We start from the raw sequence: 12,788 nt of genomic DNA on the forward strand, positions 1-12,788 counted from the left end.
GTACGAATTCAATCAAGCCGAGTCTGCATTTTTCATAAAATTTTGTTGTGATTAATGCTTCCGAGTGATCATTTTGGTTCCAGATTTCTTTTTTGTTACCAAAGATAACACCATACCTGTGCAGAGCTGATTAGAGTGCCATTTAAAAGAGAAAAAAGATACTCAAAAATTTGCTTTTAGTAACTCATTATATAAAATTTAATTATTTTATTTACTGAAATATTCATCACCATAATTCATAACTTAAGTAAACAATTCTGTCATTGTTTTATTTTCTGCGGTATTCAGATAAAAGTTCAATACTGGACTGACATTCTTGTTTTGTATGATATGCCAATTGGAATGCTCACAAAAGCAAAACTGTAATTTATAAAAGTAGTCATAATTCGTATTATGCTAGCAACTATTCACCGCGTTGTCCATTCGACTTTCCTACCTTACGCCACACTCTTGTCTGAAAAATGAGTTACGGAAAATAATTGAAATAGCAGAAAAAACATTGAAATGTCAAGGAATCCTAACTCTCCTTTATCATTAAGTAAATGATGCTTTTCCAGATAATAACTTCTTTATTATCTGTTATACTAATATATCTATTGGCATAAAACGTTTGTATAATTTGTAGAATATTATACACATAACAGAAATATCTTAAAACGAGTATATAGGTGGAGAAACTGTATTTGGCGAATTGCCAAATAAGTCACATATTGTACAGAACAATCAAAAATCCTTTTGATAACGAGGAGACAAACTGTGATTCTCATATGGTATACCTTTGTCCCTGAAGTTAGCTCTAGACATGACATGGACAATTTAAAAGGAACCGTTAGAAAGCCACATTTACATTATTAAATGATATAGTTGAAGATCATTATTACTATAATGATGCAAAATAAATGTAAATGTTTTCGAATTTTGATTGATATTAACACTTTCTATACAATGGGGTATATACTGTGTAGAAACCGATTTGCCCACAAATAAAAATGTATTTTTATGAAATGTATAAACATAGAAAGCATGATTCAGTCATAAATATGTTATTCCGAATGATTTCAACTTCACGAACTTAAATGTTTGAATTAACATTTTGTAATCAACAGTTTTCTATTATACACATTTTTCTAGTACATGTTACAGTGATTGTTAAACGTTTGACATATACATATATGCAATGATGCTCATTTGGTGCCACCAAGAATTCCTATTAAATACAAATCATTTTATTTGCCAAAAAGATACAGTTGTTGTTAGAATCCGAATTATTATTTACTTGTTGAACAGAATATTGTACACTTCATATTTATTTGATCAACAACGAAAAGTATTGGCTTCTTTAACTTAATGAATTTATGTCGGTCATTTATTGTGATTACCGCTTTATTCAGAATCTCCAAACAAATTTGTATACAGTATAGCTGGTTTAATGAAGGATTTGTCACTTTTTCTTAATATCTAGTATTTCAATTTCTGGTTCAAGATAAGTACACGTAAGTATTACGTGATGTTGATGTTATATTTTCGATCCTTGAAGATCGTTCGGCAGGACATAATTGTTGTGTATACATGTTATTAGGTACTATTATATTCTTCTATTGGGCCATTTTCAACCTGGGTGGTTCCAGTATTCCTACTTGAATACTGTAAAATCACCCTGAGGATATGTTGCCTGTTTTTAAATTTGTCTTTTGGCGTCTTATTTGTGATATGCAGGCTTCATAACCTCAGATACCCTTTCAAAATTCCATTTTATTTAGTTCCGCCCATTGCTTTCTCGTTTAGGGCAAAAGCATTTTTTTACTAGGGAACCATACGCCGCTTTTCATGGAATGGCACTACTGTGTCACATTGAAGGTTCCATGATAACCGCCGTATGATTACATCTGCGGATATTTCTAGATTCAAAATTTCACCATTTTCGTGTTAAATGTTGAATTCTCCTTAAACCGGTTCTAGGGGGCGTGGACGGTTACTTGCACTTTACAGTACCGACCATGAACAGGAGCCTGCAACATTTTCAATTTTGTTGTGTTGGACTTTCTTTAGGGATTCTGTTTTTCTCTATTCGACTGTATACTTCGTACAATTTGATGTATCAAACAGTAGGTATATTAAGCGGACATTATACTTATTACATTCTTGTAATTGATATAAATGATTCACGTATGATATTTCAACGAAATAGACATTAGAAAACGAGATAGATTCTTGCAGAATGTTACAGAAAGGCCACAAATCAGTACATGGAGTGTAGCAAGGACTCGTATGTTCTTAATTTATGACATCATACAGCTTGAATTGCCTGCGTATCTGTGTAAAAGGTTATGCGTTAATTTTTTCCCTTTTAGATTTATATAAGACATTGAATTCTGGACTCTGAATTCAATACCTAAATCCAAGTTGTTTCTATAAAATTAATACTGTAAAGGTTTATATTCTTTTCATCAAGTGGTATAATATTTCATGAATGGTGGTAGCCAAGAGTGAAATATGATAATTTTCATACCACAAGATACAAATAAATCCCGAATATTAGAAAAGAAACTCGAATTTTCTGATTAATATTATGTGCATTTTTTTCCATTTTTGACATTACAATTTGAAAGAATTTCCCATAAATTCTGTGAATTGGCTAAATTTATTTGATTCCTACAAGACACCAGAGAAAATACGGAAAATTTGTTTTGCTGCAGTGAAAATATTTTTTTTTCAGTAAAAATACGGAAAATGAATGTGGCAAATAACAGTATCAAGTTTGATCAGATTGCACATATGTCAAGGCTAGGCGTGCTGTATAATGGTTGGAAGTCTTACATGTATAGATATAGGGCTAGATATAAAGAATTGAATGACATATTACTCAAAATCATCATTTAATTGTATTGTGTAGCAACACGTTAAAACAGTTTGATTTTTTTTCAATTATTTACATAACCAGCACAAAAATTAAAAATGTTGTAAAGTAATATGGTGTAAATGAAAAAAACAATAAACGTAAACTATGTACAATTTACACAAACGCGAATGGTCATTATTTTTCAGAAACACTTAAAGTGGATATTATTTTGAAAAATAATAATCTAGAAATACATGTCTTAAATATATGTTTTAATATTTCATGCAGGAAATCATTGATAAAGGTCTAAAACCATACTTAAAATAGCGGCATAATATTTTGTTCCGAAACGTGACACTAGTATTATGTTTATGAGAAATAATTGTGTTTTTAAATACAAGAGACATTGTAATTGTATATTAATTAAGAAATGATATCGGTCTTAGCGATGTTTATCGGCTATTTAACACCGGTTTTGAGTAAATGCGTAGTAATAGACCACGAGGCCGGTTTCCGTGTTGTCTATATTGAAAAAATCACGAGCAGTGTTAGAATAATTATTATAGAATCAATCATAATATCATTGGAACAAAATTTCATTGTTTATAAAGTTATTTAATAAGATATGCTTTTGTACACTTTTAAAATTTCAAAACTGCTCCATTTAAAAGTGTACCGAAAATATAAATGTGAATATTTTCAGCTGAAAGAAATGAAAGAATGGAATCTTATAATTATTCAATTGATTTTGTAAACAAAGTGTTACAAGTATAAAAATTAATAATTATATATAATTTTCACTGAAACAACATCTTTGGTTAATTATAAAAAAATATTAATTATATATAATTTGCCCCAAAACAACATCTTTGATTAATTAGTGACCTATGGTTATTCCATTAAAGTTTAAAAAATCATTAATTATTAACATAACACAACTTAATACATCATATTTGTTTCAACATTGCAGGCAACTGTAATTATAAATGTAATTTTCTTTAATCACTGTTATGCCAGTTATACTCCTCATCTTCCTAAATGCGCAAATACTTTTTACTTGATAGGAAACGGTATTTATACATACCACAACCAATCGTCAAATGAAAATAATACATATTTAAAATATTTAATAATAAACAAAGTCTTGTATCTTTTTTCAATTCGTATATATGGTTATGTTAAGTTGAGCACTTTTCACATATTTCCATTCATTGCGGCCCTTTTTTTTCTTAAATATAATTTTCACTAAAAAAATATGTATTAAAATTTTTACAAAATTTAGAAAAAAACTAAAATACTCCCCAAAAAAATACGCTTTCCCCTTATACGTACATTTAAAATATCTTTAACGTGTCGCTAACAGTAAAATTAAAGTGTAGACACCTTTCTCCGTTGAAAATACACACAGTTGTCTTTAGTGTTAGAAGAAAATACATTATTTTCTACCAGTTCTTTCCTAAAGGCAGAGCTGCCCTGGCACCGCGTTTCTAAGAAACCACTACTGTCAACTTGGATACAACGGTACTTTCCATTCCAATGAAACAATTTGAAGAACGCCTTCCTGAATGTACTTCCAAAAAAGTAGTACACGAAAATATTGATGGCTAATGACAGATAATAGATAAGTTGAGATATGGAATGAAGGGTTAGATCAAGTGAACCTGTAATTCCACTTTCGTCTTCGGTAAAAGCAATAACCATTAGACGTAAGCGAACAACATGGGAAGGCATGTTCAAAATAAAAAATATAAGTGTCACTGCAAGCAGCATTGTCGTCACCTTTGTCATAGGGCTGGAACTTTTTCTTTGAACTGACGTAAGACTTAACCGGCGTCTAAACCTACATGCCTGTAATGACGTCATTGCAATTTTGGTCATCAACACTGACATTATCAGTGTTGGAAATACTAAAGTAAGTATACTGTCAGCGTAAACCATAATTCGTATAAAGCTATAGTGTTTTTCATTTGGCACACATTCGTCGCTAAATGTCCACAGAGGAAAGTTATAAGAACACAACACACAAATAAATAAAATGACTACAGCACCTTTGGCATTTGATGCTTTGCAAATTCTTTTGACCATATATGGTTTGCAGATCCGCACATAGTTTTCAATTGTCACGAACACGACAAGCCAGACCGAAAGACATCCGAATACGTAAGTCAAAAATATCAAAGACTGGCAAATTCCTGATATTCTACTTAATTTAAGGTCAAGAGCTGATGTTACCCACACAATAAGAAGAATAAGGATGAACCCATTGTCACTTATACTCCTTGATGCAAGGAAAAGACTGCATGATTTCTTACGCAGTGACTTTTGTAGGAAAATAACAATTGAACACGTATTGCCGACAAGTCCGAGAACACATATAACAGGTATTGTAAAACGTTCCACAAGTGTAACCCATGTGATCGGACCGTCAACTGTCCCAGTTTGTAAAGAGCTATTGGTTCCGCCAGTGTCTGTGGAACCCGATATGTTAGGAAACATTGTGAATCTGAAAATAAAAAAATTAAAACCTGAGAACAATCAGGCTAGTTTTTTGTTTCTATTCTATATAAAACATACCATAGTTTTAAAACGATTTATTGAAAGCTTCTTTGAATTATTTATTCATGCCTGTGTTCAGGAACTATCCCAGAACAGTTGATAAACTGCTGTCAAAATATTGAAAGGCAATATTACCATTCAATTACAAGAAGACCATTTGCACACTAAATGAGATAAATGATGTGTTACGATTTTAGACAGAAATTATTTAAGACAGACGTTCTTTACTGTTAAAAAGGAATCATCAACTCATCTGAACAGAAACTTCACGTTAATATTTATTGTTACTGTAAGTTGATACGTTATATGAATGTTTTAAAAGCTATTCCGTTCGTTAATTGAATTACACAAAGTAAATTTGCTTTTTTATGGCCCGGCTTTTACAAGGTTAATAAACTAGGTTAATATTTACCAGTCATAAGTTTACTTGCAATATGACAATCAATGATTTTATAATGGAAATAAGATTTACTGCTTTATTAAAATGCTTTTTATATTTCATACCATAAGTCTAGATGTATGAAGATTGTTACAACAAAAGACATTTTTCATTCAATTTAAAAAAAGTTTTGCTTTAGATAAAATATTTTACTGTAAATAATGCAATTTCCTTAGTTGAATAGTTAGTCTGTTTAAAGTGTAAAGCAGTTCCGATGCTAGGAAAACGTCAGGAAATGTCAAGAAGAAATCATGGATTAGATTATAGCGTATTGAATTAATTACATGCAAACGATGCTTTTAAGATAGATATGTTTTTGTTATGATGCTTGCGGAAAAATCAGACTTTAAATTTTGGTATAAAAAGGATCAATGTCCCTACAAAATATAAACTATTAAAAGTGCATATGAACATCGGTTATATTTCAATGAGTATTGATGCTATGTCGTATTGTTCGTTGAATAGTTCCTAGAAAACCTGGTATGTGAGCATCTGTTATATTTCATAATAAATAACGAAATCGTATATTTTACATAGCAATATGTTATCTAGCGTATGGCTTAAATTACATCCATAACGACCGAATTACGTCATCACAAGCACGTATACGTAGTTCTCAAAATTCGAAAACAGGGCTCCATCAGCTATTCTGATCTTTAACTGTAGCTGTTGTAAGATTTATGAAATATTCAAAACAAATTATTGCATGTTGTGAAACATTCTATGTAATGTTTATAAAGCAAGAGAATGATAAGATTAATTATAGAAACTTGATGGTAGATGAGAGTATTATGCTGAAATTAATTTTAATAATCTTTACATTTTTTTTCTTTTATTACTGTTCATTTTTTATTTAACAAATTTGGCACAAAACGGCGTGTATGAAATAATATCGTGTCTAAGAAAATTCTGTTTGACTTAAATGCGACGTAAATGACATCATAATGTCGCTGATTATTTGAAGAAAACCCTCATTTCAATACAAAAAATTAAAACATTTTAATTTCTATTCATTTAGGTTTTGTTATAATAACTTCAGTCACGACAGCAATGTTATCATTACTGTAATTAGCTTATTTGATAAAAAGTTGTTGACTTTAGTTAAAACTCAGTACTAATGCCCTTCAAAAGATGGATAATTGTTAATTCAATATGCTGTTTTGTCACCAAACTTGTACCAAACATTTTTGAGACTTATTTAAAGTATAAAATTCTGAATAAACGATTCATCATATATTTTTGAATTTGTTTAAATTGACTTCACGCATTACAGCAATTTTTAGGTTAGTTCAACTGTTGTATATCTATTCAAAACATAAAAATCATAAAACATTGCATTTCCGAAATTGATAATTAATGATTTGTGCCTAGACAAACTGCCTTTTTTACAATCCAATCTGCGAGTAAAACATTATCTGCGGAAGTCACTTTGCGAGTTATGATCTGGAATATACTTGGCACACCGCACCTAAACATTGTCGTCAATTTGTATTTTTTAAGCATATAAGCATGTTTATTAAAATGTTTAATTCAAATACTAGCAATGCCCATTTTGAACACCGTTTTATGTTTATTAAACTTGTTAAACTTGTTAAATATTTGAAGTAAGAAAGAAAGCTTTTATTTTGAAAAAAAATGAATATAATACTACTTAAACGACAATGTCGTAAAAACCTTGATCGGATTTGATTTGTGTTTTGTAAAATGATAGTGCTCTATTAGATAAGTAACATCATCAATTTGAAATATGAGTTTATATCATTCATATTTTGTTTGTTATATTATTGTAATAAATTGAATGGAACAGAAAATGAGCACAACTTGTTGTTTACTATTATCACAAGCTCGTTTGTGTTATTTTAATTTGTAACAGTTTTTTTGAATGTGTAAAATCGAATCATTAGTCTTCCTTTTAAGAATTTATAGTTTTTGTCAAGCTGAAATATAGTATAGTATTGTTTTTAAACATTGAATATGTGCTTAAACTCATTCGTGAAGGTAAATTCGTCTAAAAGTAAAAAAATTCATAATTATTCGGCATAAAATATTTGAAAAACGAGTATGTTTTAAGAAATATAATTATTCGACAGCTTTCAAAAATATTAAAAAAAATTTACATCAAGAATCTTCATAAAAATAATGTTATATTTCATCACAGATAGTAGCAGGACTTGGCATACATCAATCAACCGTGTAATGAGTCTGTGTGAAGCTTAAAAAAATCTTTTGAAGAACGGCCAGTAGAATGACTGTTTTCATATATTTTTTATTTCGGTAATTGACAAAATTAAAGGATATCTCAGGGTACGTAGACATATGTATATAAAAATGGCAGTCACTTATTTGAATTTTCAAATACACATTGAAATTTCATTAATAAAATTTGAGCCTAAATGTAGCGTAAGCTGTTTAAATGACCGGTGGTAATATTTCTTGATAAACATTGACATGGTGTATCTAGTTATTTGAATATACATGTTATTTTACTTAATGTTAGCAAGACAAATATATATACGAATAGCATCTATTAAAAAAAACTTTGTGAAGCTTCTTACGTAAAATTATTTTTACATAACTTATCATGAAACTGAAAAAACAACAGTTCCATACATATCTAAAAATTGAAAAACGCCATCTACGTCCTCGATTAAATTGATTTCAAGTATCATAATACACATTAATATCAATTAAAAGTCTTTTAAATATTATATAAAATATACATTCTTACAACATTGTATTTTATGGTAGAAGAAGCTGTAAAAGAACTCAATCTATTTTTATATATTGAAAAGAGAAATTTGAAACATATTTAATTAACTGCATATTATATTTTAGCAAAACGATTTTTATGCTAATGTAAAATATTTATTTAAATTAGTCCAATGAATCATGTACTTACTATCGAAACCGATTTATTCCGTACCGTATTCTATCACCAATCACTATGCTATGAATATAGCTCTCAATTGATCTCACTGTTTAACAGTACGTGGCAGTGCTGCGACTTTCAAATGGATTATAAGACCAGTCACATTTACGTTATATTGGAAATTTATTATCTTCGTTTGAACTATAAACTGTATAAACTGCTTTGATTATCATAAAACTGCTTTGCTAATTTGTAAAATGCTTTGATAACATTCAAACTGCTTTAATTTGATACCGAACTTGAAATAGGGACTTCATGACTGACACCTTCCAAATTTCGTTGTTGAATTGAAGTCGATGTATTTTAATGAGTCGTTGGAAACTGTTTATTTTATTACCATGGACGGTGCAATATCTATTTTTGTAGGGAGATCTGACGGAACATATTTAAAGGGGCTTTTCGGACTGTTTAAGTACATATTTCATATTAAGCTGTTAAAACCACTTAAATTAAATAAACAGAAATCAGTCAATGTGGCAGTGTTATAATTTTGTGGCCCTCTTTGACGCCATATTGGATTTTCTTTGTTCACCTGACTTATGCCAATTTATTCCTACAAATTTATTCAAAAGGTACAAACATAATAAAACATTTTGGTTCATGATACACCTTATAAAAGTAGGATCTTCGTTCACATTTAACGATGGCCTGATTGTGACCCTATCAATTGATCTAGTTTTTTTTGGCATAAAATAAATTACAAATATTGATAAAGCCCAACCTTTAACTGGCATTAATCGATCAAAATTGGGACTTGGATGTCTTTACTTCTGTCTACTGTTTAGAAATAACGTCGCCATAATCCTTTAATATCATTCAAATGGCGTGGATACAATAGCCAAACGTTTCCCTTTGCAATCCAGATTCATATAATAACATGAATGCACATGTCTTTGAGTGCTAGATTGTATGCTTTCTTCGATCAATGCATTGTATATTTTTTAATTATATTACATCTAAACTGATTTTTATCATTTGTTTTTATTTTACTAAAATTGATAATTATTTCTTACGAGCAATTAAAATTTCTAAGATGCAAATACGGTCTTATATTATTTGTTATGTATGTGAATAAAGGACTTTATCCGAGTATGAAATAATGTATTGCGTTATTAAACTGTAATCATAACAATGATTTGTCATCATTTAGATTTAATAAAATAGAAATTACAAAAACATAACTTCTAATTAATAAATGTAATTAACAATAAATTTAAAGACGTTTAGTTAATGAGGAAAGACAACTTAATCACTGGCTGGATAAATATATTATACTGTAAATCACGTTATATACGCATAATTTTTATTTCGCGAAAAAAAAAAAACAACAAAAAAATACACACATACTTCCTGAATAATTTGGCGGATTCATGAATCGTCGACAAGATCAGATCATTAAAGACGTTTTCAGGAGTTTTCATATAGACATTTCGGCTAAATGAAAACTGTTCAATAGAATTTCTTAAAAATTTGGCATGTTGTTAGGATATGATAACAGAAACATTTTAAACGGAAAATAATCGAGGTCACCGTTCTCATTTTGATTGGTTGTGGGGGTCATTATGAACAAACTCAGGTTGTAACTGTAATAACGTTATTGTGTCTTTAGCACAAAAGATATAGATTTGCTTATCGTGCTTAGAAGTGAAATAGCTGTGTAATAAAAAACAATTGAAGGGTCCTCGTTCTATTATGCTGCTAACACATTGGCAAGCTTCCACTGTGAAGGGACTTTACAAGTTCTAAATGATTTTCTGAAAAGATGTCAGAGAGGTACAGAGAGTTCTTCTGACAATTCCTTCAGTATCCTGTTGTTGATATTATCCGGTCCTTATGCTTTACCAACATTGAGAGTTTTTAGAGTTTCACGCACCTCTTAATAAGTTATATTTATTTTGTCAAGTTTATTTACATGTTAATGTATATAAACGTTTGGTAAAAGACTTGTTTTATCATCAAGTTAGGATTGTGACTGGAAAAATTGGTTAAGTAAATTTGCTTTTTCAGTGTCAGAAGTCAATATGGTGCTGTTATCGTTTAAAATCTTAATGTTACTATTTCAAATTGTTTAATGAATTGTTTGAGAATTATCTACTAATTTGTTTAATTTATTAATATTTTCTCCTTTAATTTTGTCTGATAATTCAATATTTCTATTATCATTCCGTAAAGATACCTTAAATATTGATAAAGACTTGTAAAAAAATATCCCCCTTAAATCGTAAAAAGCTTTGTTTTCGGAAACATGGAAACATTTAAGAGACACTCTAAAGCATGAAACAAAACTTTAACAGAATAATAAAAAAAATACAAACAATTTATATCCGTTCAAAAAGCCTAGCATTTATTTTGATTGGATTGCGATACACTAAAATAGATATATTATCTAAAAGGGCTGATATAAACAACATTTAAATAAACCAATTTAAGCATACGTGGGACATGAAACTATGTAAAGTGCTAAATTGAATACTAAATGCAGGTTAATCAGTCAACTACGTTTTTAAATTGACGATGAAACAGTTACACTGTGATGCAAGACAGATAAAATATCTGAGAAGAAAAGAACAATTTATTTTAAAAAAAAACATGGCATTATAGTGAATTTATTCACAGTAAATTTTTGACACGGTTGTGTTTGACCTACATGCCTTATCTAATTTTGCAGAACTTAGTTTTTAGTTTCAACTTCACATTCAACATTTAACAAGAGTGTTACGGCACCATATGTAAAACGGCACCATTTGTAAAATGGTGCACCATATGTCAAAGAATCGGAACCAAATACGAATTTTTTTGCCGTTTTGCCCTTCACCAAATGTCAGTATTTTCGGTACCATATGTAAAATATTTTTTGATATGCACCATAAGTAAGAAAAGATGCACCATTCGTAAAATGCAAACAAAATCACTTGGAGTAATATATAGGGGTAATATTTTCTGTACTATCACATAGTTTTATCATTATTATAACCATCGTCGTCGTCGCCAGTACCAACAAGATAATAATAATAATAATAATAATAATAATAATTATAATAATAATAATAATAATAATAATAATAATAATAATAATAATAATCATCATCATCATCATCATCATCATAATCATCACCACCACCACCAGTAGCAATTGTACGTACGTCTTGTTGTTGAAAAAGTAGCAGTATTACCTTTAGCAGTAGAACTAGTACAATAAAGTAGTAGTTGTGATGGTGGTGGTGATTGTGGTGGTCGAAATGGTTGTAGTGGTTTTGTTAATGGCGGTTTTGTGGCGGCAGTAGCAGCAGCAACAGCAGCAACAGATTTCCATCAACTTTTTTTATTTAAAACCAAAACAATAGTTTCTTTCTTCTAAATTTATTGCAATAACTAGAAAAAATGTGATTTAAAACATTAAAATAAATACATTCAGATAAACTCGTGAAACAAAACTTTAGAAACGTAGTTGCAGCGAAATAAAGTAACATTTATGTACATGTAACAACCAAAAAACAAAAGTCTTTAACAACTAAGATAGCATTGTTGTTGCGAGTCCAGTGTCCAAATGCAGCTTTTCTTAACGGTGCTTAAATAATAAACGAGGAAACCGTGTACTAATTACGGCAATATATGCGTAAGGGAGAAAACGGTTTACTAATTACAGGGTTGCAGGCGCGTAGCCAGGCATACGCCGGTACGCTCGGACGTACACTCTATTTAGACAAATAAAAAGGCATAAAACGCTAACGCCATAGTCATGGCATTATAAATTACATTTTCTGTGAGTAAATTATCAATCTCTTAAAACGGAAACTCTAGCAAAAAGTGCTTGTTTCTACACAAATATAAAACTTTCGAATTTTTTACTTTCACATTTACAAATGTCATGCTATTCATGGCCTTTTTACTGAGCAAAAACAATTTTAATTTTTATTGTGAAAGATACTTTGTAGATAGAGTAATTGTCTTCCAAATGTTTTTTCACAAAGAAGTGTGTTTAATCCAAGCGCTCCGCTCGCGCACATATCTATATCGTTTGTGTA

At 29.8% G+C, this 12,788-nt stretch overlaps 1 protein-coding gene across 1 annotated transcript; it reads right to left on the reverse strand.

Moving 5' to 3' along the window:
- Positions 1–4,207: 4,207 nt before the first annotated feature.
- Positions 4,208–5,335, reverse strand: LOC132736222 (FMRFamide receptor-like). Its single transcript, XM_060723327.1, has one exon. It carries the CDS (start codon positions 5,333–5,335, stop codon positions 4,208–4,210), a length of 1,128 nt encoding a protein of 375 aa, XP_060579310.1.
- Positions 5,336–12,788: the final 7,453 nt, after the last annotated feature.

The sequence above is a fragment of the Ruditapes philippinarum genome, unplaced genomic scaffold, assembly GCF_026571515.1.
Source record: "Ruditapes philippinarum isolate M1 unplaced genomic scaffold, ASM2657151v2 ctg539_1_1_1_1, whole genome shotgun sequence".
Lineage (NCBI taxonomy): Eukaryota > Metazoa > Mollusca > Bivalvia > Venerida > Veneridae > Ruditapes > Ruditapes philippinarum.